At 40.8% G+C, this 27509-nt stretch overlaps 1 protein-coding gene across 5 annotated transcripts; it reads right to left on the reverse strand.

Moving 5' to 3' along the window:
• Window positions 1–6795: 6795 nt before the first annotated feature.
• On the reverse strand, window positions 6796–17484 carry FAM200B (family with sequence similarity 200 member B). 5 transcript variants are annotated; one of them, XR_010731985.1, is made up of 4 exons: window positions 17297–17478; window positions 16795–16878; window positions 7221–10330; window positions 6796–7182 (listed from the first exon to the last, which is right to left on the reverse strand). XR_010731985.1 is itself a non-coding variant. In XM_066281176.1 (3 exons), exon 3 carries the CDS (start codon window positions 9580–9582, stop codon window positions 7606–7608), a length of 1977 nt encoding a protein of 658 aa, XP_066137273.1. In that variant the 5' UTR covers window positions 9583–10330; window positions 16795–16878; window positions 17421–17484; the 3' UTR covers window positions 6796–7605. The 5 variants fall into 5 exon arrangements, 4 of the variants coding, with proteins under 4 accessions (XP_066137273.1, XP_066137272.1, XP_066137275.1 ...); XM_066281176.1 differs by having other exon boundaries at window positions 6796–10330; window positions 17421–17484; XM_066281175.1 differs by having other exon boundaries at window positions 6796–10330.
• Between the last annotated feature and the right edge of the window lie 10025 nt (window positions 17485–27509).

Consider the following 27509-nt stretch of genomic DNA (forward strand, 5'->3'; position numbering starts at 1 on the left):
TTAGGCATTTTACAGTCTGCCTGCCCCATTCACAGCAAGCAGAGGCCTTGGGTTTGGGATTCCCGCCCTAAGTTCCCTCTTTGCTTTCCTGAGACACCGTTTTAAAATACCCACTGAGAGTTAAACCCTTGATGGGTTAGTGACCGCCGCCCCAAGCACAGAATAGGTGCGTGCTGCCCTGCTGACTCTTGACCCGGGACGGAGAACTGCTTTTCTGGCTGCACCTGAGCCCCCCACCGCTCCCCCTCCCCAGAATCTGTAAGTAATGAAGCCCTCCCTCGTATGGGTGCATTGAAATTGAGCCTTCAATCAAAAGGGCCCCATGGGTGTCACTTGCTCAAAGTGGGAACTGGATGCTGAGGGAGCTACCTGCCCACGGTCTGGGTGGCAAGGTTCCCCTCGTTCAGCAGGTCATAATCTGCATGATAGTAATTCAATACGTCACCTGTCACCTGCTAGCTTCTCAAGACACCCTGGGCTTCTTTTCTGCCGCAGTTCCAGCACCGAGTTGGGATATGACCCACCTGGATAGAACACTCGCTCCAGCCTAATCTTCCCCTGAGCGAAGAAGAAAAGAGCCCCAAAGAAGAAGAGAGGTCGGAAAATTGGATAGAAAGATTCAATCAGCAGAGGGAAGATTTTTCTGGCCCCAAACTATGACCACTTGGACAGACACCCTCTTTTCCACTGACCAATGATAAGTAGGTTTTATTTTCAGCAAATAATGACTACAAAAACTAATGTGTATTGATCTATTCTGCGTGCCCCAGAACTCTACAAAAAGTTTTCACTTGCTTTTCACAGCATCCTCCGTGTTAGGTTTATTATCCCCATTTAACAGATGAAGAAAGCCGGGGAACGAAGGGACGTGCTGAGGTCACGACTCCCTTCCCGACTGACGACAGTCAGGTGAGAAAAACAGGAAGCCAGCAGTAACAGAATTCCAAGATGAGGGGCCATTACCTCAGTGTTTACAGTGAGGATGTTAATGGTTTCTGAGTGTCCGACAGGCATTTGACCGAAGTGGGAGGCAGCTGCGGGGTAGGTCTGGGCGGGTTCTATTCCATTTTATTTGAATCTCTTGTTTTCCGTGTTTAAAGTGTAGAAACAAACCCCATATTCTCTTGTCCAGTTCCTCCTGAGCTCAAGTCCACATTCCAGGAATAAGCATTTTTAATTCTTTCAATGGTTTTTTTTCCTGGTATTTTACTCCCACATTTCTAAATAACATGCCCATATGCTTTTTCTTGGTGTTGCCACCTTGGATGTTACTCTAGTATGGAAAAGGAAAGTTGACCTTTAACCACACACGTCCTCAAAACTCATCCTTCACTACCCTTTATCATCTCAGCACATTCGTATCATGAGCTTTAAATCAATAATCAGCATTTACATGATTATAATCTTAGGAATATTAATCAGGGCTGAGCTTAGATTGTTCTGATTATGTTTTCTTTCTTGTAAACTTTACGCTTACCCTAAAGGTAATAATTGTCTCCTTTCTCCAACCCCTGGCTCATTTGTTTGTTTGTCTGGTGTTCTAAGTAATGGTTATGGTCAAATTCTCTGCAGGACATTTCATCTCTCAATGCATTCAAAAGCAAGTCAACATTCCAGGTTCTGTGTGTGTGGTTTCTCTCTTCTCTGTTCATTCCTTGCGAACGTCCTTCCTAGAGCTGTCCAGTGTACTGTCCCCATCTGAGCTGGCTGCTTTCCTGACGTGCTGCATAGTTGTCATCCTGGTGGCCCCTTCCCATCCATCCGAAGCTGATTCCCTGGTTCCTAGATCCCATTTCTTCCTCTCTCGTTTTTCGGAGTACATCTTTTTCAATAACCTCTCGAGAAGATGTCACAGTTAATATTTTTGAGACTTTTGTGTGATGATGCAAAATGTTATTATTCTACCCTCACCCTTGATGAAGAGTTTGGTTGAGGAGTTTAAAGTTGGAAATCGTTTTCCCACAGAATTTTGAAAACAGTGCTCCATCATTTTCTGCTTTCTACGTTACTGTTGAAAAATCTAAAGCCATTTTTCTAATTCTTTTTTTTTTTTTTTTTTTTTTTTAGCCTTCTGGAAGTTTTTAGGATTTCTTTTTTATCTGTAAGAGTATGACATTTCAGAGATGCACTTTGGGATATATTCCATTCATTGTGCTGATAGCTCTAGAAAGGACATTTCCAAGAAAAAGAAGGGAGACGGTTATTACCACTAAGGTAAGCAAGAAGTTTAAGAAAGGAGACATAACAACAGACTACTGACTGTAAGCTCAGCCACGAATGTAATATTCACAAGTCATAGTCACATAAGTGCTTATTGTTACTGACTTAAAGCTTATATCCAGAAAACAGGGGGAAAAAACTCAACAACTCAAAAAGAAGAAGAAAACCCAAATTGTAAAATGTGCAAAATAGTTGAAAAGATACCTTACCAAAGAAGATATTCCACTACTAGGTATTTATCAAAGACAAAAATGAGGCCCTGGCCGGTTGGCTCAGTGGTAGTGTTGGCCTGGTGTGCAGAAGTCCCGGGTTCGATTCCCGGCCAGGGCACAAAGGAGAGGCGCCCATCTGCTTCTCCACCCCTCCCCCTCTCCTTCCTCTCTGTCTCCCTCTTCCCCTCCCGCAGCTGAGGCTCCATTGGAGCAAGGATGGCCCGGGCGCTGGGGATGGCTCCTTGGCCTCTGCCCCAGGCGCTGGAGTGGCTCTGGTCATGGCAGAGCGACGCCCCGGAGGGGCAGAGCATTGCCCCCTGGTGGGCAGAGCGTCGCCCCCTGGTGGGCGTGCTGGGTGGATCCCGGTCGGGCGCATGCGGGAGTCTGTCTGACTGTCTCTCCCCGCTTCCAGCTTCAGAGAAATACAAAAAAAAAAAAAAATTGTAACTAATTTAAAAAGACAAAAATGAATGTATGTCTACCCAAAGATTTATACATGAAATGTTCATAGCAATTTAATTCATAGTAGCCCCTACACCAGGGGTAGTCGACCTTTTTATATCTACTGCCCACTTTTGTATCTCTGTTAGTAGTAAAATTTTCTAACCGCCCACCGGTTCCACAGTAATGGTGAGTTATAAAGTAGGGAAGTAACTTTACTTTATAAAATTTATAAAGCAGAGTTACAGCAAGTTAAAGCATATAATAATAATTACTTACCAAGTACTTTATGTCAGATTTTCGCTAAGTTTGGCAGAATAAATCTTTATAAAACAACATACTATAGTTAAATCTATCTTTTTTATTTATACTTTGGTTGCTCCGCTACTGCCCACCATGAAAGCTGGAGCGCCCCCTAGTGGGCGGTAGGGACCAGGTTGACTACCACTGCCCTACATAGTGTAAATGTCCACAACAAGGGAAGAATAAACAAACTGTGATATATTCATACATACAGTGCACTACTAGTTAGCAATATAAAAGAACAAACTGTCGATACAATGAAAAATATACAAATATATACTGAGTGAAAGAAGCTAGACGTTAAATACTTTATTATTCTCCTTATATGAAGTTCTAGAAGGAATAGAGTGCTGACATATGGAGTTGGGGAAGAAGAGATTTCAGACGGAATCAATAACCTGAGCAAAAGCAGAATAATGGAAAGTGTGGGCTTCTCCTGAAAAAGGTCAAAAATTCATTATGACTAGTAAGTAGGGTGCAGACTGAGACTTGACAGGAAAGTTAAGGTCATACATATTGTTAATTGAATGTATTGGGGTGACATTGGTTAAGAAAGTTACATAGGTTTCAGGTGCACAATTCTATACTACATCATCTGTATATTGTATTGTGTTCACCACCCCCAGTAAAGTTCCTTCTTCCTTCTGTCATCATTTATCCCCTTAGACCTTCTTCTACCTCCCCCACTCCCTTTCCCTCTGATAATCACCATGCTGTTTTCTGTGTCTACAAGTTGTTTTTTCCTTGGCTTAATCCCTTTGCCTTTTTCACCCAGCCCCCCCAAACCCCTCCTTTCTGACAGCTGTTGGTCTGTTCTCTGTCTCTCTGAGTTTGTTTCTATTTTGTTTATTTTGTTCATTAGATTCCACATAAAAGTGAAATCATATGGTACTTGTTTCTCTCTGACTGGCTTATTTCACTTAGCATAATGCTTTCCAGGTCCATTTATGTTGTTGCAAAGAGTAAGATTTCGTTCTTTCTTATGGCCGAGTAGTATTCCATTGTGTAACTGTATCATAGCTTTTTTATCCACTCATCTTCTGATGGGCACTTGAGCTGTTTCCAGATGTTGGCTACTGTAAATAACACTAAAATGAACATAGGGGTGCATGTATTCTTTCAAATTAGTGTTTCTTTAGATATATTCCCATAAGTGAATCACTGGATCATAAAGCAGTTCCATTTTTAATATTTTGAGGTAATTCCATATTGCTTCCCACAGTGGCCACACCAATCTGCATTTCCACCATCAGTGTAGGAGTGTTCCCTTTTCTTCACATCCTTGCCAACAGTTGTTGATTTATTGATGATATCCATTTGAAAACAATACTAACGTGGACTTTGTTCTCTTGAACATTAAGAGCTTTCAGCAATTCCTGAATGTTCTTACTGAAAACATTGTCTATTTTTTTGGTTGGAATTCCTGATTGCTAGATGAAGTGTGTTTCATAGTGTCCTCTCAATGAATGTTTTCAATACTTTGTATTATATATATCTATATATGTATAGAGAAGGGGCAGAGAGAAAGCATCAAGTCTTTGTTCTATGTAGTTGTGCATTGGTTGATTGCCTCTCATATGTGCCTTGACCAGGGATCAAACCTGCAACCTCGGGCTCAAGCCCACGACTTCTGGATCGAGAAGAGGGAAACCCCAGGCTCAGTTCCTATATTTATTTTTAATCTTTAAAATTTGAGAGAGAAACACCATATTATTTCACTTATTCATTCATTGGTTCATTCTTTTATGTGCCCTGACTGGGGATTGAACTCACAACCTTGGCATATCAGGATGATGCTCTAACCAACCGAGCTACCTGGCTCAGTTTATTTTCTATGTGGCAGGCTGGGTAATTTTTGCTCCACAAAAAGGTCCATGTTCTAGTCTCCTGGAACCTGTAAATAGTACATTACTTAATAGAGTAAGAAGGACATTGCAAATGTGATTGTTAATAATCCTGAGATGGAGAAATTATGATGGGTTGTCAGAATGGGCCCAATGTAATCATAGGGTCATTACAAGAGGGAAATGGATGAGTCAAAAACAGAATAGGCAATGTTATGATAGAAAATACAAATGGTTAGAGCATTCAAGTACACAGAAGGCTCTTTTAAGGGGTGTGTGACTCATGGGTCCTCTCAGCTATCTCAACAGGAGTCAAAAACAGAGATGAGATTGTTCAGAAAAAATTTGTGGAGTAGCCTCTTTTCTGAATGAATCTCTGTGCCCCACAAAGTTTTAGAGAATGTTTTACCAATGGAAACATTTCCAAGTTGAACTAAAAAGAACAGAGGGCAAAATGAAGGCCTTCAGACTCCAAAATTCTACAGGCAGAAAACAGGCTGATAAAATTGTTCCATTGCAGACACGTGCTACTATTCAAGGGTGGACTCACAGGCCAGAGGCAGAGGCATGAGCCACTTAAGAGTTAGTACCAGGCTTTGAAACTCAATGGAGGTCGCCTAGGTGGACTGTAAAGGCATTGGCTGGTGACTGGTTTTTATCTTTCATTTTTACCCTTTTTAAATGGGAAAAGCTGCAACAGTTATCCCTGTACCTGCCCCACCACTGTATTTCCGGAGCACAGAGCTTGCTTTCTAGTTTCACAATTCCACAGAGGATTTCCTCCAGGATGGGTTATACCCAGAAATAAAACTTAGATATGAAATTTGAGACTTTGAGCTGATGAGACATATTCTGAGATTATGGATAGTGGGTTGAGACTTGGGGGGCCTTGGGATGAGTAAATGAATGTATTTCTCATGTGGGATAGACTGAAATGAGGCTCTGGAGACCAAGGGGGTAGACTATGATAGGCTGAATAATGGTCGCTCTGCCCCCAATATGCAACCTTGCTTAGTAAAGGGGATGTTGTAGAAGTGACATATACTGACAGAAAGAGCAAGGCCTCTAGGTCACAGACACAATTTGTTACTAATAGCAGAAATAAAGCAACCAGGTCAGCATCGTGTATCAATTCTCCATGCCCCAATTCACAGAGCATCTGTGGGCCAGATGTTACCTCTGCATGAAGAAGGACACTCTGGGTTTTATGGGGCTCCTGGTACTTCTCCCCATCCTCTGCTACAGAGAAATTACTCATTACTCCTGGAATGCAAGCAGACGTCTCCGGGAAAGGAGGGAGCTTTATCTTTACTTCCCTGGAATGTCTCTAGGGAGAGACGTCTCCTTATACACTAACCTAGATGCAAATAATTTCAGAGAATCCAGACTTTGCAGAAATGTGAGCTTCTCATGGAAAATTGTCTCCTGACACTTTATTTCAAGCACCAAAAACAGGGAGGGGGTTCATATACCTTTAATAGAATAGGAAATCTGAAAAATTAAATATTGTAATAAAGGCTGATGGAAAGGAATTGCTCATCTATACAATTTTTAGAGAAAGACCATGCCAAAAGAAACATCACCCAATGGGCTTAGGGAATACGTAAAGAAAGGCAGAAGGTGAAATTAGTTTGAGGAAGTAAGCAATTTATGTTGCTTAATTATCAGTAACAATGTGAGAAAGCATCATCAATCAATACTATTTCTAGATGCTTACAGAGACTGACAAAATGAGATTTTAAAATGTAAAAAAAAAAAGCAAAGAAATTTGCCACACATTTAATAGTTGTTCCTGGGAATATACCCCAAGTTACAGATGTTAGATATGAATTCCCTTGTTCAAATATATACTGAATACCCACTCTGCATCATACGAGACAGGATCTCTCCATCCAAGGGGCATTCATTCATTTCAGGGTGGCAGACTGACAGGACTAGTGCTCAAATAAGTAAAACTGTCACAAATAAGTAAAACTGCATACTACAAAGGAAACAAAAAAATAAAAGGCAGAATAATGGATGACGTACCCAAACTAAGGTAGTTATGAAAACCCTCTTTAGGGAAGCAAGGCTTAACTCAATCTCTTCTCAGAGCAGCAATGTCTTCTAAACCCTAATTCAGACCACATCTCTCCTCTAGATGACCCTTCAATTGCTCTTGACTGCACTGACAAACACCCAGAGGTCCTGTATAGTCTACTGAGCCCTTTAAGATTTGGTCCCAAGTTTCCTGACCTCTTTATCCTATTTCTCTTTCTATCACACTTATCATCTTCTAGATACGCTAAAGCCTATTTACTATAAGTTATTCTCTTTTTCCTTGCCAGAACATTAGCTCTCCTAGAGAATGATCTTCGTTTACATTTTGTATCCCAGATGTCTCTAGAATAGTTCCTGGCCTATAATAGAAGTTCATTAAGATTGGGTTCAATGAGTATATATAAAATTAATTATGATTTTATTAATATTTAAGCATAACAAAAATAGAAATGTAACAAAGTCATCACATATATTAACATTTCAGTACAACATAGAAAAATACCACAAGATGAGAAACACAGAAGCAAACACCGGGCCACAGTTGTTCAGCGTGGTGGGTGGGCCTGCCTGCTCACCAGGGTGTGCCAGTCGGGCACACAGGAAGATAGTGCCACCCGCATGTCTGCGGCCCCATTCCACCCACTCCTCTCCTTCGTCTTTAACTGGGTGAACACTGAAAACCCCACTTCGCACAAACTGGTTGTTGTGAAAGGTAGTAAGAGAAGGATGCTCTTTCTGCTCAGCACCGGGAAGTCTTCCTGTATCTTAATCCAGAAGGCTGACAGACTCAACGTTTCGTAATCGTTCTTTAATGTGTACGAAGAACTGAGCTGCAGCAGTTCATTCTCTTCTTCAGGCATCAAGTTTAACTCGACTATTGATCCTGGGTTTCGGAAAGCAAACGGGTCTTTTACCCAACAATTTTCTCGTAACGTTTCACATTTTTCTTCTGGAAAGAAATGATGGAAAGTTTGAGATAGAGAGGTGAGATGCAACAATATCTCTAATTTTATTTCTTTCAAATTGGTTTCAGTAATGATATTCTCTTCGATGTGTTGCAAAAACCTTGGAAACATGTAGTAGCTGGGCCGACTGCTTTTAAGCCTCGCTTGCCATAACAGTAATGCCTTTTGGAATCCTTGGATGCGTTCAACATGTTGAAATATATCACTGTTTTTCCCCTGTAGTTTTAAAGTCAGCTCATTAAGAATGCCAAAAATATCAGCTAAATATGCCAATTTTGTTACCCAAATGTCATCTTCAAAAATACTTGCCAAGTGAGATTTTTTTTCACTGAGGAAAATGTGAATCTCGTTCCTGAGATCATAAACCCTGCTTAGTATTTTCCCTTGAGACAACCAACGAACTTTGGTATGATACAGTAAGTGGATATGATTACTTCCAATCTCTGAACACAATGTTTCAAGAAGTCGGCTATTTAGTGAGCTTCCTTTAATAAAGTTAACAACTTTCACCGCATTTTTCAACACTTCCATGAGATTCTGTGGAATGTCCCTGGATGCTAAAGCCTCGCGATGTATAAAACAATGATTCCACACAGCACCATTGTTAGTAACTTCTAGCAATTTCTTAATTACTCTGCTATGTTTTCCAGTTATGTTTGCTGTTCCATCACTTGTAATTCCTTTGCAGTTTTTCCAGCTTAACTTATATTGACCAACAATGCGCTTTTCTAATTCTGCAAAGGCGTCTAATCCACTTAGGTGTGAGGTTAAGTTTAAACAGCACAAGAAATCCTCCACGAAGTCTCCTTGCCACGCGTACCTGACGTAAACCAGCAGCGTCGTGCAGCTGCCGATGTCGGTGCTCTCGTCCAGCTGGACCGCGAAGTCCACCCCAGACTGTAACCGAGACAGGAGCATTGTTTCCAGATGTTCCGCAATAGCACAGATTCGGAGAGCGATGGTGTCATCACTAGGTATCGTTTTCAGTTTGTCAGCTGATTTATCATCAAAAATTGTCCGCACCATATCCAAACATGCTGGGAGAATCACTTTGTCAGCAGCTGTGGGAGCCATCTTCTCTTTGGCCACACGGTATGCAACCAAGTATGATGCTAGTAAGGCTTTCTCACTGACCGTAGCCGAACAGCTAAGAAATGGTGGTGATAACTTTACATCTTGTTTCTTTTTCTGAAAATATTCAAGAGGTTTATCAATAAGTTCAGCATGCTGAGTTTCTAGGTGCCTTTTTAATTTTGAAGGTTTTAAGCTTTCATTGGCAAGAATATTATTACAAATAACACACTGAGGTCTGTCATTTTCAAAGGGTTTTTCACATTTGATAAAACCATATTTTAAGTAATCATCATTATATCGTCTTACACTTACTTTCTTCTTTTTGAAATGTGGCTCAAGTGAAGCTGAAGTTTGCAGACCAGAGTCAGTATTTCTGTCCGTACTGTCACTACCCACACTTCCTGACCCAACGGCTGAACTCGAACACGCCTCTGCGTATTTCACTTCACTAGTGCTCTTTCTTTTAAAAAAGAAATGATCCATTTTAAAAGCAATTTTGCTTAAAATGTTATAATTGTCACAAACCCAAATATATCTATTTATAGCCTAGGCAAAATCTTTTCACAAAAAATTGCATTTTGCTACTGAATCTCAACTGAACATCTCAGACTTCACGCATAGTTGCAACTCCTGGTAATATAAAACCACACTGCACATCGACCTTGTTATTATGAAAAGCAAACAAGACACCAGTGGACAGATGACGAAAAACCATGTCTTAGCCAGTACACATTCTAATCATCATATCCCCCCCCACCAAGTACCTTTCCATATATTGAAACTGACCTTACTGTTCCTTGCAATGTGCACAATTCTGGCAAAGGATTTATACAAAGCACTCTGATAGTTTATATTTTATTTTGTCTTAAAAAAATGTTCATTGTGATTCAAAGAACTGATTTCATGACCTTCTAATGGGTCACACACAGGATGTGCAAAACATTGATATAGAGACATTTTCCACTGTTGTGTTGATAGCTTGAGTATGCCTGCTTGATGACCAGAGACACTAGCTGACCCGTTAGATTGCTGGCTGGTACAGGGATTTTCTTGACGTGGTAGGTATCTGTCTTAGATTGTCATTCTCAATACTTTTTGATGGGAGAGTGTTTAAGAGTGCCAGCTACAGTCTGGTTTCATGAGGCTCCAGTGAGGTATTCCGTGGCTAGGTCAGCTATCAGATTGAAGCCGGTGATACAGTATTAGTCCTCTCCTGGAATGCATCCTTGACCTGGGAATAAGAACAGACATGGCATTAAAGCATTACAATGCAGAGCAGTAGTACTGTCAGCTATGGGGACTTTATAATATCCAAGGGCATAGGTGCTGAAGCAAAAAGCCTACAGCTCTTCTCATCACTGTTATGAAAGGTCAGGCCTATTTCTATAAAGCAAACCACTTCAACTCAGATTGGCAAATAGAAATATGCTATCAGTAAAACCTGGAAGTTGGCATCAGGAGTTGTAAAGTACATGGATAAAGAATACAGTGAGGCCCTGGCCGGTTGGCTCAGCGGTAGAGCGTCGGCCTAGCGTGCGGAGGACCCGGGTTCGATTCCCGGCCAGGGCACACAGGAGAAGCGCCCATTTGCTTCTCCACCCCTCCGCCGCGCCTTCCTCTCTGTCTCTCTCTTCCCCTCCCGCAGCCAAGGCTCCATTGGAGCAAAGATGGCCCGGGCGCTGGGGATGGCTCTGTGGCCTCCGCCCCAGGCGCTAGAGTGGCTCTGGTTGCAACATGGCGACGCCCAGGATGGGCAGAGCGTCGCCCCATGGTGGGCGTGCCGGGTGGATCCCGGTCGGGCGCATGTGGGAGTCTGTCTGACTGTCTCTCCCTGTTTCCAGCTTCAGAAATATATAAAAAAAAAAAAAAAAAAAAGAATACAGTGAGCTATGATGGAGTATAGCTTATTCACCACATACATTCGTCCCTTAGTATCCATGTCCCCCACAGATGCCAACATCCATGGATACTCAAGTATCTAACAGAAAAATGGCATAATATTTGCATATAACCTATATCTGTATTATAGGCTGCAGCAGAGAATGTCTACATATCACTTCATTCAAATAGACTGAGCATTGTGCTTAGTGCATGCCAAACTCAAATTTTGCTTTCTGGAACTTTCTGGGATTTCTATAAATATTTTTGATGCCCGGTTGGTTGAATCAGCAGATGTAAAATCTTTGGAAACAGAGGGCCAGATATATACTTCCTCTTAGCTCAGGGTGGCCAGCCCATCCTGGAAGTACTTACTGTACTGCTTTCTTTGATCTACTTGGCTTTTGTAACATGGTACTTTCTTACACACCTTTCCATTAAGTTATGTTACATTTTGGGAGGGAGAGAGGGCAAAGTCTTATATTTACTGTAGTGTTTATTAGAACTCAACATCTGAATAGTGTTAATACTTTTATTATGATTGCATTTTCTTATTTTCTGTATTCTTGATGCTTTGACAGTTGGGTTCTCACTGATTAGGGAGAAACTGATCCTCCCAGGGTTAGCTAATTCCTCAATAGCAAACACCACCACTGACAGCAAACGGCACACACTAACCAATCCAGAGCCCACCCTACCTGTACACCCTTCCTCCACCAGGCTCTTACAATCCACCAACAGTCCCCTGCCCTAATCATCCCAGGGCCAGGTACCAGGCAAATAGGACATCCCCCATGTTCTAGAGCCTGCCAAAACTACTTAAAAAAAAAAAAATCCTAAATCTGCTTATCCAGCCTCACCCATTCCTTCCCTAGAAAAGCACAATGTGGAGGACAAGAAAATCACAATAAGGGCCATTGTAGATTCTCTGCACTCCCACTGCCCCTGACCAATCCAGGTACTTCTCCCCTCCCTGTGCCCCACTGTGTGGCACTGCCATGATCTACTCCCTGTTTCTAGGGATTGTGAGTATAAAAAGTTCCTATTTCATCACAGCCATTGCTGTGTCTGCACATTCTATACCTGATGAAAACAAATCTCAGGCATATTTTAAATCATTTTTATATTGTTATTGCTCTGGTTACAAAGTTTTATAGTTTGGCCCTCATCCTATTTTCCCTATAAGACATTATTTTTAGTATAAATTTTGCATTCCATGAATTCTTCTAGGAAGTTGTAATGTTAAAGCTGAAACAACCATACCTTGGATTATGTTTATTACTTGCCTGGTAAACTGATTCCTCTCGTCGCTTGAGAGGAAGACTAGAGTCCCCCAATTTGGAGGACATACTAGATATTTTCATTCTAGCTATCACCCATTCCTTATGTACGAGAGAGACAGTATATTACAGTACACAAAGTATAGGTTTCAGAAATGCCCCAAAGCACTCAAAAGCATGCTACAAGTGATCTGAATGCCATCAATGTTCATCAGTATATTGCCACTGTATTTATGTGGGAGTCTAGTCTCTTAATAATAAAGCCAGCTTTGATAGACGCATCACAGAGGATGGTGACCTTAAAACATGAAAGAACTTGCCAGAAAGCAGAAGGTTGTGAGACTTCACTAATTTTATCTATGTGGGTTTTACTCTTAACAAAGGAGTTAAAGCATGTCACATATTATGTATTTAAAAATTTTTTAATAAAACTTTATTTTTTTTTTAATTCTTTTTTTTTTGTGGCAGAGACAGAGAGAGTCAGAGAGAGGGACAGACAGACAGGAAGGGAGAGAGATGAGAGACATCAATTCTTTGTTGCGGTTCCTTAGTTGTTCATTGACTGCTTTCTCATATTGCCCTGATTGGGGGGGGGGGGGGCTACAGCAGACCAAGTGACCCCTTGCTCAAGCTAAAGACCTTGGGCTCAAGCTGGTGGTGAGCTTTGCTCAAACCAGATGAGCCCACGCTCAAGCTGACGACCTTGGGGTCTCGAACCTGGGTCCTCAGCATCCCAGGCTGACACTTTATCCACTGCGCCACCAGCTGGTCAAGCAATAAAACTTTATTTTTTAAGAGCAATTTCAGGTTCATAGCAAAACTGAAAAGGTAGAGGAAGTACATTTTCCATATACTCCCTGCTCCACATTATCAACATCCCCCACAGAGTGGTACATTTGTTACAGCTGAGAAACCTATGCTGATATGTCATAATTACCCTACATCCGCAGTTTACATTCAGGTTCACTCTAGGTGTTGTAGGCTATGGGTCTGCACAACTATATGACATGATGTATCATTACGGCATCATACAGAGTATTTTCACTGCCCTAAAAATCCTGTTCTTTGCCTAGTCATCCTTCCAACCCCCAAATCCCCCAAACTGTCTCCATGACTTTATCTTTTCCAGAATGGCACATAGTTAAAACCATACAGTTATCTAGCCTTTTCAAATTGGCTTCTTCACTTAGTGATAGGCATTTAACATTCCTCCATGTATGTCCATGGCTTGATAATTTATTTCTTTTTAGTACTGAGTAATAGCCCACTGTCTGCATATAAGACAGTTTATTTATCTATTAACCTCTTGGTTGCTTCTAAATTTTGGCAATGCAAATATAAATAAAACTGCTAAAAATATCATTTGCAGGCTTTTGTATGAACACAGTTCTCAACTCCTTTGGGTATATACTAAGGAATCTGATGGCTGGATTGTAGGCACAGTGCATTATTTTGTTTTGTTTTTAGCAAGGGGAGGGGAGACAAACAGGAACAGACAGACAGGAAAGAAGAGAGATGAGAAGTATCAATTCATTGCGGAACTTCAATTGTTCACTGATTGCTTTCTCATAGGTGTCTTGACCGGGAGCTCCAGCAGAGCTGGAGTGAGCGTTTGCTCAAGCCAGTGACCTTGGGCTCAAGCCAGCGACCTCAGGGCTCAAGCCAGCAACCATGAAATCATGTCTATGATCCCACGCTCAAATTGCTGAGTCCACACTCAAGCTGGATGAGCCTGTGCTCAAACTGGCAACCTTGGAGTTTCAAATCCCGGTCCTCAGCAATCCAGGCCAGCGCTCTATCCACTGCAGCACCACCTCGTCAGGCTATAGTGCGTTGTTGTTGTTGTTTTTTAAGATTTTATTTATTCATTATAGAGAGGAGAGAGAGAGAGAGAGAGAGAGAGAGAGAGAAGGGGGAGGAGCAGGAAGCATCAACTCCCATATGTGCCTTGACCAGGCAAGCCCCGGGTTTTGAACCGGCAACCTCAGTGTTTCCAGGTTGACGCTTTATCCACTGCACCACCACAGGTCAGGCTGTAGTGCGTTTTTAAATGAGGATCTGAGCAAAGGTTCTTTTTGATTCTGGAGCACACCAAAATCATGGGCATTGATTATGCTTTAGAGACAAAGTATAGATGTTGCTCCATTTTTTTTTTTGCAATGTTGCCAACTTTTGTTAAGGGAACTCATTCTATCTGTCCTTACTGACAGACTTGAAATAATCCCAAAGGGCCTGTTCTAGGGTGCTTAGACCTTTGATGGCTTAGCCTGCTACTAAGTTACTTTGTTGGTCTTTCTGAGATGAACTGTCAGAAAACAGAACCAAGTCAGAACAGAGGATGGTACAGACCTAAATGTATAGGCGGGGTTAAGGTGGTTGGTGAGATGAGTCACACAATTTAGTATAATTCAGTGAGAAATGGTGATGTGGACAGCTGTCAAGAGAAAACTCTCCTACTTGGTCAGTTTAGCTTTGAACAAATGATAAATCTCCCCAGATACTTTGTAGATATTTACCTTCTATAGCTAAAGAGAAATGGTGCTAAACAATACATGCCCAATGTCTTTTGTTTGCCCTCTCTTTTCTTTACCTAAATGTCTAAAAGGTACCTTAATGAGAAGTCATAGGAGTTTTGAGGGATGGGTTCAAACCTGAGAGTTTTGGTCTAACTATAAGTTTTGGAACTTTAAAGAGATATTCTCAACTAGAACTCAATGTAAATCAGAATACATACCTATCATAACATGAGCAAGTAACCCAGTGATTCCATAACTCAGATGGGTTCTGCTGGGCCAGGTCCCTTCTGGCCAAAACTCCAAAGATCTATAAACAAGTACACTAATGCTTAAGATGTGTATTCACTTTGTAGATCTATACCAAATTCAGAGCAATGATGCTCTTTAATCATCTGTGCATCTAGTTTTAGCATCCATTAGGAAAAAATTCCAATTAAGGTGAACAATGCTTGTAGCTGGAAGTTTCTTATATATCAAGGCACATTAACAGTCATATGATATGGCTTCAGGTTAGTGATTTTCCACTGATGAATCTTTGTATCTACTTGTGTTAGTGTTTATCACAAGGCAGGTACTCAATAATTGTATTTGAAAGACTGAGAGAATGAACAACACCTGTAGTAAGCCATACAATGTACATTCTATTTTTATCAGTTAGTGAACTAGTAAAACTCTATTTGGACAATTTGGCAATATGTAAGGAAAAGGCTAGTAAAATGTAGATTTTAAACTAGGATCATCGAACATATCTGATTCAAAATATATTGTTTATAATATTATGTAGTGAAAACAATGGTCTTATAAAAACAAATGTCAATTATATTTACTTAGCTTGTAAAGCTTAACATACAAATCTACCTGAAAATAAGAAACTCACATAAAAAAACTAGTATCTCATTTATATTACTATAGATATGGGTTATTTATTAGACAAAAACAATTATCTTTTAATCATTCTAATTTTTTTATATTTTTACCATTCCCTTTTCAACCCAGTGAGTTGAAAACTCCTTGTGAGTTTATAATTTGGCCATGCTTCAAACTGTTGTATTCAGAAAGTATTCTTAGAGTGTTTTCTCCCCTCGATTAGACAATTCACCTACAACAGTAGCAGAGGTAGTGCATCAGGGTATAGGCCTGGTAGATGTGGGGAGAAATGCTTGAGAAAGTCCTTTGCTAACTGAAATAAGATGTAATGTATCAGCTACATGGGAGGCAGGAGAAAATATTGCAGGTTTGACAGAAGCTATGAAATAGTTATCTAGGAAAGGGGTACCATGGGCTAGGAAATTGGTTTGGAACTGTGAGTCTGTATGATTGACTTAAATGTTTACTGCAATGATCATTATTGTTATGAGGCTAGATGTGTGGTCTTTAACTACCTGCCACTAAATTTTACCTCATAGATAGATCTCCATGGTGCTATGAACACTGTCTTCTAAAAATACAGCTCTGATCCATTTCCTCATAACTCAGAATCCTCTAATGGCTCTGAGCTAGTGTAATCTCCTCAGACAATATTCTTTAAGTCAAAGTCTCTTCCTATCAAGTTTCCCCTTCATCACATATCTCCATCCAATTCTACAGTTTAAGCTCTAAGACTGTTCTTGAAATACCTTGTGCACTTTCACACTTGCACTTTTGTTCTGACTAGTATTCCCTCTGCCTGGAAGACACACACTTCTTGCCTTCTAAAGTCATTTTAAATCCTATTCATTATTAAGGATTAGCTCAAATGCTACAGTATTCATCCAGTCAACTAAGAGTTCAGTACTGACTGTGTCAGGCACAGGAGATACAAAGCAAGAAAACAAACAGCAACATATTCATGTAAGGGAAGACCTGTTCAGTTGTTGCAATGAATGAAGGAGGATTATTTAACACTGATAAATCTTAAAAACTGTGAAGTAAAAACAAAGTTGCAAGAAAATATTTACATTATCGATTACTAAAATTATGCAAAACAGCACTATATGTGTAATTAAGAATTAAAACATAAAGGTGCTTGGGAGAGTGATTACCTTGGGCAAGAGGAAACAGAATGGAATTGGGTGGAGCTGACAAAGGGCTTCAATTACTTCTTACACGATAATTTGTTTCTCCAGCTGGGTGGCAAGTACACGTGTATTAGTTACAGCTTTCTTGCTACCTTTGTCAGTCTAAAAGGATGCATAAAACTTGATTGCCTCCCGAAGGCACTGCAGATCTTTCTCATAACCCATACTGGATACTCTTTCCATCCCTGTACTCCCCTCCCCTTTGTTTCCCGCAGTGTCATCAGGCACACATTAGGACACAGGCCTGAAGTGGGGGGCCTCCAGGTAGGAGCTATAGGCAGATCAGAATGTAACCCTCTCCCCAGGAGATTCCTGATGTTTCCGTCCAACCCTCTGGGGAGCCGACGAGGCCTCTTGCATACCTGACTCTGATCCTTCCAGCCCACCTTAGAATGCCTCCCCCCAGCTCCCGACTGCTGCCTTCGTCCCCCGATAGACGTCAACTCGTCCTTTCAGCAAAACGAACCCTGGGAGTCCTCCCGTTGGCGGACTCCGGTCCATTCCCATCAGAGGTTGCCTTTCTTCCTTCTTATCTCCAGCTCAGCTCCGCGAATAGCACAGCTCCCCGGCTGAGCGGTGATTTCGCTCACCTCCCATTCCCTGCGAAACACCACTTCCGGCGGCACCCCAGCGCCCATGGATACCCCACTTACCGCCGGAAGGGGCTGGCTCGGCTTTCTGCGCAAGCGCGAAACCGGGCTGTCTTCCGCTCTCTCGCCTTCCGGCGCTCTCGCGGCAGTGTCGCGGTATTTTCGGCTCTTGCGTGAGGTCTTTGAACACTCTGGCGGTAACAGTTAAATGTCGGGAGAGTGGCACACGTGGCCTGTGGTCTGTCTGTCCGGCGGCAGGCGATTGCAGACAGGGCTCGTCCCCGCGGAGTCGCGCCACGATGGGGGTAGAGAAGAAGCTGCTGCAGATCAAGGAGGCCTTCCAGCTGGCGCAGCAGCCGCACCAGAACCAGGGGAAGCTGATGGTGGCGCTGAGCCGCACCTACCGCACGGTGAGCGCCCGGGACCCGACGCCCCACCAGCTTCTGCCTCCGCTCGCCCTCCGGGTCCAGCTACTACCACTGTGAGCGCCCTCTGAAGTCACTTGACAGTCTTTGCAAGAGAACTAAAGGGAATTATAATTTTAATATCATTTCACCTTGTTTCCTTATTTAGAGAACCATATTGTATTTCATAATCACAGTTGTCTGGTGTCTCTATACGTTTAGCAGTTCACTGTTTTTTAACATGCATTTCATTAAGGAGTCCTGGAGAGCCTGATGCTAACTGAAATAAGCCAGTGAGAGAGAGACAAGTACCACGTGATGTCACTTGTATCTGCTATCTAATGAACGAAATGAACTAACACGAAATAGAAGCGGACTCATAGAGATGGAGAACAGACTAACAGCTGTCAGAGTGGAGGGGAGTTCGGAGGATGGGTGAAAAAGGTGAAGGGATTAAGCAAAAATAAATAAATAGATAGATAAATAAATAAAGACCCTCAGACACAGACAACAGTATGGTGATTACCAGAGGGAATGGGGAGTGAGGGAGGTAGGAGAGGGTAAAGGCGGATAAATGGTGATGCAAGGGTACTTGACTTGGGTGGTGAACACACAATACAGTGTACAGATGGTGTAGTATAGAATTGTACACCTGCAACCCCTATAATTTTATTAACCAATGAAAAACTATATTAAATAATGTATATTTCTGTTTCTGCCCTGTAATGATTTTATTAACACATTTCTTAATTACTAACAAAGTAAGTCAGTGCAAATAAGTGATCTTTGTTACAAGCCAACTATTTTTCAGGTTGATTACATTTATTGCCTTTTATTATAATCTGGTTTAAGAAAAAGAAAAAAGTTAGAGACAGGAATTACTTCATTTCAGCTCTAAGACATCACATGGCTCTGTCAGCATTTCTTGACCTCAAGCTACCACTTCTTTTACTAAAAAGATTGCACAGATATATATATTTTTAAACTGTTTGGTTAGCAAATATTTATTTTACATGGCTCAAACTACATAAATTTGAGCTACATGAAACTACAAAAAAACCCACAAAACACTACATACAGAGTACATAAAAATCAATGCACTGGGAAGACTCGCTGTGTCCCGGTGCCCATCCCGTGCTGTTCCTCCTGGTCTCCTACAGGCAGCCACCTTCAGTAGTTCCCTGTTTGTCCTGCTAGTCTTCCTGCAGATACAAGCCAATGCGAATCTACATTCTCATTTCCCTCCATTCCTCCTTCAGTATTCTCTGCCTTTTTCAGCACTGCTTTTTTCACTTAACAGTGTATTCTAGATATTTGTTACTGCTAATTAAATATCATTTCCTTTTTTGTTTGTTTTTTGGGTTGTTGTTTTTTTTAGCAGCCACATATTCCGTGCCCAAGCTCCTTGCATGTCTACCCAGCTGATGACAAGTTTAGGCATTCCTATAACCACTGCCTTCTTCTCAAGGGTGATCATTCTTTAGTGTGACCATCAATTCAAGAAAGTGCTATACTTGCTATTACAGTTTTATTATAAAGGACACGGCTGAGGGACAACCATTTGGAAGAGGCACATAAGACAAGTATAGAAGACAAGGAGTACAGGATGTAAATGGCCTGTCTAGGTGTGCCACCCTCAGTGTGTTCACCGGCATGGTAGGATTTCCATATGTTCTGCTTAACTAACAATGCCAACATTTTCCTAAAGTAGTCGAAACAATACTGCTAGCAATGTATGGGAATTTTTCTTCTACATACTTGTCCAAAAATGATAATTATTAGATTCTACTTTTTCTAGTCTGATGGAAGAGGAATGGAGTCTTGTTGTCATTTTAATTGCATTTTTATTGATAACTAAATGTTGAATATCTTCACATTTGTTTCCATATTAATAAAATGCCTGCTATATCTTTGTATGCTCTTCTGCTGCGCTATTTTTTTTCTTACTGATGGATAGCAACTAAATAAAAGATATATCCTTTAATGGATTGTCTTTTTTATATCTTAAGAAATTTTTCCCAATCTCCAGAGTACAAGGGACATTCTTTTTTAAAATTTACTTATTGATTTTAGAGAGAGACTGAAATATTGATCTGTTCCTCTATGTGCGCTGACTAGGGATTGTGCTAGCGTCCTCTGCATATCAGGATGACGCCCTACCAACCAAGGACTATTCTCTTCCTTTCTTTTCTTTTCTTTTCTTTCTTTTTCTTTTTTTCTTTCTTCTTTCTATTTTCTTAACATTGTACTTAGCTTAGATTCCCTTTCTTCATCAGGAATAGTGATATATCAGGTAATATGTACATAAAAATAGAATTGAAAGTCATATTTTTTTACTACTATGAAAATTTTCAAAGTAGAAAACAAATGAACCCTCCCCCCCACAAAAACATTTCATGTACCCCCACCCCACTCCCAGCCAGAATAATTTTAAAGAATCTTTGTCATCATAACATTCCATTTAATGCCAGCATTTAGATTTTTAAAATTTTCTTTTTTAGAAATGACTTCACACTTGTTTCTTTGAAATAGAATCTAAGCTATGTCTATATATTTCATTTGATTGATACTTTTTGTGTCTCTTTTTTTTTTTTTGTATTTTTCTGAAGCTAGAACCTGGGAGAGACAGACTCCCGCATGCGCCCGACCGGGATCCACCCAGCACACCCACCAGGGGGCGTCACTCTGCCGCAACCAGAGCCACTCTAGCGCCTGGGGCAGAGGCCAAGGAGCCATCCCCAGCGCCTGGGCCATCTCTGCTCCAGTGGAGCCTCGGCTGCGGGAGGGGAAGAGAGAGACAGAGAGGAAAGAGGGGGGGAGGGGCGGAGAAGCAGATGGGCGCCTCTCCTGTGTGCCCTGGCCGGGAATCGAACCTGGGACTCCTGCACGCCAGGCCGACGCTTTACCACTGAGCCAACTGGCCAGGGCCTAAGAATAGTTCTTATGTGATGGGTTACAAACACTATTGCATTCATATCAGGAGGTTAAAAGCTTCAATATCTTGAAAGAGTGTCCTAATATATATGAATTAAGAATTATAAAGCAATAATATAATTCCCGTAAATTGTATTCCTCTGTAATCTGATCTCCAACCTCCCTGTTTTTACAGATGGGAAAACTAAGGCCCAGAGAGTTAAGCATTTGCCAAAGGCCAGACAACTCAGTTAATAGAAGTAGGGCTCTTTTTCACTTTTGACTACTTGTAAAATTTTGCCTCAGTTGTATATGCCATTATCAGAAGGCATTTGTGTATCAGAATAAAGAGGTGGTCAAGATGGCTCTTCTGCCTGTCCAGCTAGCTTTGGTGACTGAGAAGGTAAGACTTGTACATGGTAAACTTTCAACGCCCTTGCATAGTCTGTGTTGTGCACTACCAGTGTAATCACTAAGACTCGAGTTTGGAAGTAACGGAGAGAGGGGCCTTAGAGAATGACCTAAGCCTGAACCCTGGTCAACCCAGAATGAAAATCTTCAAAGGCTACAAGATTAGTTGCTTATTTCATCCTAAATACTTTTTATTTGTGGTAGTTGTTCACCTCACTTCTACTGGTAAGCTTTGTTTCCCATTTTAGTTCCTACTTGTCTTATAAATATTTAGTAAGTTAACATTAACTTGAAGAAGATGAATTACGTAACAATACGAGAAGTGAAAACTAGAGGGAAGTTACATTCCTCTACAACTTACATAACTGAACAGAGGCTGTAAACTCAGTGATGTGGAAAAGTCATCGACAAGCCTCGTTCCACCTCACTGCAATACCTCAGAGTGGCTCTATGTGGTGTGGAAAAGTCATCCATGGTGGAGGGCTCACTGCTCTCTTTTTAGTGACTCCCAAGTGCACGGATGGGAACTGGCAAAAACAATGACTGTAGGTAGATGACAAATTATCTTTAAAAGCCTTTACCTTGATCATTTTCTAACAATAGAAATGAGTTACCCAAAGGCAGAAATTGTCTAAAAAGTTTTATGGCTGAAATAAAAGTTTCACAAAACCATACCTTTGTAAGAAAAAAAAAGTGACTATATACAATTTTACTAATACTTAAGTGCGACATAGAGAAATAATGCCAAATAAACACAATACAAATTAAAATTTATTGTGATTAGTGTGCTATCTATTTGTAAGTTCTTTCCAGTCTGGGATATACAAGGGCAGTTCTCACATAATATTTGATACACTATCAACCCTGTTTCTTTTGTTTTTAGTTGAATTAAATATTAAAAGTACTAATAATTAGTGCTACATTCTACTTTGTAATGGGAAGTCTTATTTCATCCGAAAGAATGATAAACCTAATGTCTCACGATCATTCTTTATTGTTTGTGAAAAGTAAGTTGTAATTCATATTCTTTAATTACCAAGTATAAACTCCATTTTTGGTTCAGTGTTTTAGAAAGCAAATTAATCTCTCCAGTTATTTTCTTCGAATGCATCAATATTTTTTTCTGGAATGTAATGGTTAAAAGTTTGAGACAGCCCAGAAACAATAATTTAAAAGAAAAAGACAAAAAATGTAAAGCAATGTTTTTTAAAGGCATTGGGTATCACGTAATGAAGAACCTGAAATTAAGAATGTGAACTCTGAACGAGAGGAAACAAGGTGAGTTCTATGACTGCTCCAGTTTTTGCCTTGAGAGTTTCCAGGCCACAGCACAGGGAACGGAGCACAGGGACAGCCAGATGGGATCCCTGATTTGCTGACACAGTCTGGTCAAACCACAGTGGCTAGAATTTGCAGCATGAGCACTACAGAGGGGGAGCAGCACAGAGGACTCTAGAAATCTCAAAAAAAAATCACCCTTGGGTTTCATGGTAAGTACTGATCAGTGTGTGCAAGTGGAGAAACTTGCGAGGCCAAGGAAAGATGCACCCCAAAAGTATGAAAAGTAACAGAGTCCAGCTTAGAGAGTACTGGGAATAACGGCCGTTCCCACAAGACAGGCTGGGAAACATTATTCACAACATTAGGTGCAGAGGGTCTTGCCTCAGTTGGGGAGGAATAATTAGACCTGCGCTGAGCACTATTCTGTCTTAACCTTGTGTTTAAAGCCAGATCTGAAATCATCAAATTGTTTCCAAGCAACTGTCCCAGAACAAAAATGTATAGGAACACGAAAGTAGCTAGTACTCAGAAAGGTAAAATTCTCAATGGCTGGCATCAAATCAAAGCTTACCAAAGATGCAAATAAGTAGGAAAACAACCCATTATGAGGAGACTAGTGAAACTATAGAATGTACATCTATTGCCACCATTCCATTTATTTAAGAAATGGAGACATGGAAGATAAACCCCAAACTCTAGGGGTGAGAACTATAGTGTACGAAATAGAAAATGCGGTAGGATTAATGGCAGGCTTGACACTGCAGAAGAAAAGTTTCATGAGTTTGAAAACATGAATAAAAACTACCCAAAATCAAGCACAGAAAAAAGAAAAAAGACCATCAGTGAGCTGTACTTAACTTCAAACAGTTGAATATGCCTGTACTAGGAGACCAAAGGGGGGAAGAAGAACTTTGGAAAGCTAAAAAGGTTTTAAATTATGGAAACTGTAAACCCCCTGACCGAAGGTCAATGAACCGGAAGCACCAGAAGCATGAAGAATACCACACGAAGGTACACTGTAATCAAATCACTTAATACCAATGATAGAGATAAACTCAAATGAGACCACAGGAGAAAGGCACTGTTTCCAAGGAAGTTGAAAACATTTATTTTTAGGAAACAATTGAATATAGAAGTCAGTAGACAGATGTTTAGTGTACTAGAAAGGATCCTGTCCATCTAAAATTCTATTTCCAGAGAAAATATCTTTTAAAGAGAGACAAAAGACTGTTTCAGACAAAAGCTGAAAATTCATTAGTAGCAGGAATGTAATACAAGAAATGTTAAAGCAAGTCAAGTATTTCAGGAAGATGGAAGTACACTAGGTTCCAGTGAATCAGGGTCTGCAACCTGTTACTTTACTATCTGCGACATAAGTACAATTTTTTACATTTTTAGAAGATTATTATTTTTTCTTTTTTTTTTCCCAAAGCTGGAAACGAGGAGGCAGTCAGACTCCCACATGCACCCGACTGGAATCCACCCAGCATGCCCACCATGGGGTGATGCTCTGCCCATCTGGGGCATTGCTCTGTTGAAACCAGAGTCATTCTAGCACCTGAGGCAGAGGCCACAGAGCCATCCTCAGCACCCGGGGCCAACTTTGCTCCAATGGAGCCTTGGCTGCTGGAGGGGAAGAGAGAGAGAGGAAGGAGAGGGGGAGGGGTAGAGAAGCAGATGGGCGCTTCTCCTGTGTGCCCCGGCTGGGCATCAAACCTGAGACTCCTGCACACCAGGCTGATGCTCGACCACTGAGCCAACTGACCAGGGCCTACATTTTTAGATTATTTTTAAAAGGGCCAAAAATATCTTCATTGACAAATAATGTCTTGGGGGCCTGACTGGGCAGTGGCACGGGATAGAGCATCAGACTGGGATGCGGAAAACCCAGGTTCGAGACCCCGAGGTTGCCAGCTTGAGCGAGGGCTCATCAAGCAAGGGGTTACTCGGTCTGCTGAAGGCCCGCGGTCAAGGCATGTATGAGAAAGCAATCAATGAGCAACTAAGGTGTGCAATGTGCAATGAAAAACTAATGATTGATGCTTCTCATCTCTCCATTCCTGTCTGTCTGTCCCTGTCTATCCCTCTCTCTGACTCTCTTTGTAAAAAAATAAAATAATAATAATAATAATAATAATAATAATAATAATGTCTTGGGGGATAAAACCACCTCCATCTGAGGACCACGGACTATCTGTACCCCAGTCAAAACAGAGACTGATGGATTAGATAGAAAAGCAAGACCCATTGATTTGCTGCTTAGATTACATAAAGAGGTTAAAAATAAAAGGATGAACAAAGATACCGTAACACCAGTTGAAAGAAAGCTGAAGGGACTATTGACAAAGTCAATTTCAGTATTTCAAAGAATATTACCAGGGATAAAGAATGTAAAATTGTACACCCACTTTGGAAAGTACTTTGGCAGTTTCTTGTAAAGTTAAACATTCATCTGTCATATGATCTAGCCAATCTAATCAGATATTTACGCAAGGGAAAAGAAAATATTTGTCCATGCAAAGACTTTCACACAAATGTTCACGGTAGCTCTATTATTTCATAATAACCAAAATTAGAAATAAAGTGTCCAATCAACATGTGAATAAACCGATAAACAATAGAACACATAGAATGAATACAACTCAACTATAAAAAAATGAACTATTAATAAATACTCCAACACAGACAAATTTCAAAAACTTATTGCTAAGCCAAAAAAAAGTTATATTCCATTTAAATAAAATCCTAAAAAATGCAAACTAATTTGCAGAGGCAGAAAGATGAGTAGTTACCTGGGATAGAGAGGCAGGGGGTTGGTGGTGGACAGAAAGAGGGAGGGTTTACCAAAGGCACTGTGACACTTGGGGATGGTGGTGATATCTTGATTCAGTTGATAGCTTCTTATATTTATGCCTTTGTCAAAACATTCAAATATTTGTTTTCATTGTATGTCATGTACACTCCCATAGAGCTTTATAAAAATTTGATATGAAAAAGTGAGATGTAGGCCCTGGCTGGTTGTCTCAGCGGTAGAGCGTTGGCCCGGTGTGTGGAAGGCCAGGGTTCAATTCCCAGTCAGGGCACATAGAAGAAGTGCCCATCTGCTTCTTCACCCTTCCCCCTCTCTTTTCTGTCTATCTCTCTCTTCCCCTCCGGCAGCCAAGGCTGCATTGGAGCCAAGTTGGCCCAGGCACTGAGGACAGCTCCATGGCCTCCGCCTCAGGCACTAGAATGGCTCTGGCTGCAAAGGAGCAATGCCCCAGAGGGGCCAAGCATCACCCCCTGGTGGGCATGCCAGATGGATTCCGGTCAGGTGCATGCAGGAGTCTGACTGCCTCCCAGCTTCTAACTTAAGAAACACACACACACACACACACACACAAAGTGAAATGTAACAATAATCTTTAGTTTTATTTCTTTCAATATGTTTTAATGTTCTTTTCCATAGGCTGTGAAAATTTGGAGAGAATATAATAGCTAAAGCAATTAGTGCCGTGACAGTAGTGCCTTTTGGAATCCTTGGTTATGTTGGATGTTGAAATAAATCCCTCTAGTTGTAAAGGTGGTTCATCAGGAATGCAGAAAATATGTGACATTATTAGTTAGATATTGTCTTTGGAAAGGTTTGCCAAGCAATAGTTGCTTTTCAACTAGAAAAAATAGTTGACCAAATAGTGTTGAATATTTAGTGAAAATAACTTTCATTGAGTTTTTCAATACTTCAGTGAAATCAGAAGACTGTCTTTGAGGGACATTATATTTTATGTTAGTTGATAATAATTGAAGCCAGGCATTGAGTACATGGTGGTGTTCATTATACCATTGTCTCTATTCTTTTGTTTGAAATTTTCCATTATAAAACATTTTAAAATTAATATTCCCCATCAATATAGTATCTTCTATAAATATATCTAATTCAGTTTTGTCTGGTTATATTTAAACAACAAAACATATCCTGTTATGTCCGATTCTGATCTTGCTACATATACCCAACAAACTGAAAGTATTATGTCCCTTGTCCTCATCAAATTGGATTTTGAAATCTCTATAGACTGTGGCATATATTGCTTCTAAATGTTCTATAATAGTAAAAAACAGAGTTACTGTGCTGTCAGTTTGTACAATTTTTAATTACTTAGCTGAGGTTTAAAGTTATACACACCATCTCTAAACATGCTGAAAGAAAATGTGCGAGTTGTTTTCTGTTCCCCAATATGCCAAGTGAGAAGACAGAAGTCAAAATATCTTGGCCAACTTATGTTTTATTTATCGTGAATTAAGTTGCTCTGGCATTTTCTACCAAAAAGATTTGCAGGCCTCTCTACAACCATGATTAGCTGGTGACCTGCTGTTTACAAAAGCACTATACTTGCCATTTCATTTGTGTTTAGAGGCAAGATGAGACTTAGTTTAGACTTATTTGAATGTATGACAAGTCTTTGCAGATCTACGTGTCAAATAGAAGTACTCTGCCACTTAGTATGAAAGTCATAAAGATATATACCATTTAATGTTTTTAAACTTCCATTTTAACCAATATTGAATGCCTATACAATATGCCAAGTGTTGTGCTAGGAACTTTTACATCTGTTTTCTCATCAGTTGCCATAAAGTGAAAGCACTTGCCCACTGTGATGGAGTTTTAGTGAAGGACTGAGAGGATAGTGCCTCAGTACTGTGACTGCCTTTGCACTACTACACCATGACTCAAATCGTTAAGAGTGAGGTGAATGCCTGACCAGGCGGTGGCGCAGTGGATAGAGAGTCGGTCTGAGATGCAGAGGACCCAGGTTCGAGACCCCGAGGTCGCCAGCTTGAGCGCGGGCTCATCTGGTTGGAGCAAAAATCCCACCAGCTTGAACCCAAGGTCGCTGGCTCCAGCAAGGGGTTACTCGGTCTGCTGAAGGCCCGCGGTCAAGGCACATATGAGAAAACAATCAATGAACAACTAAGGTGTTGCAACGCACGATGAAAAACTGATGATTGATGCTTCTCATCTCTCTCCGTTCCTGTCTCTGTCCCTGTCTATCCCTCTCTCTGACTCACTCTCTGTCTCTGTAAAAAAATTAAAAAAATAAAA

Source organism: Saccopteryx bilineata, chromosome 5 (genome assembly GCF_036850765.1).
Source record: "Saccopteryx bilineata isolate mSacBil1 chromosome 5, mSacBil1_pri_phased_curated, whole genome shotgun sequence".
NCBI classification, from domain to species: Eukaryota; Metazoa; Chordata; class Mammalia; order Chiroptera; family Emballonuridae; genus Saccopteryx; species Saccopteryx bilineata.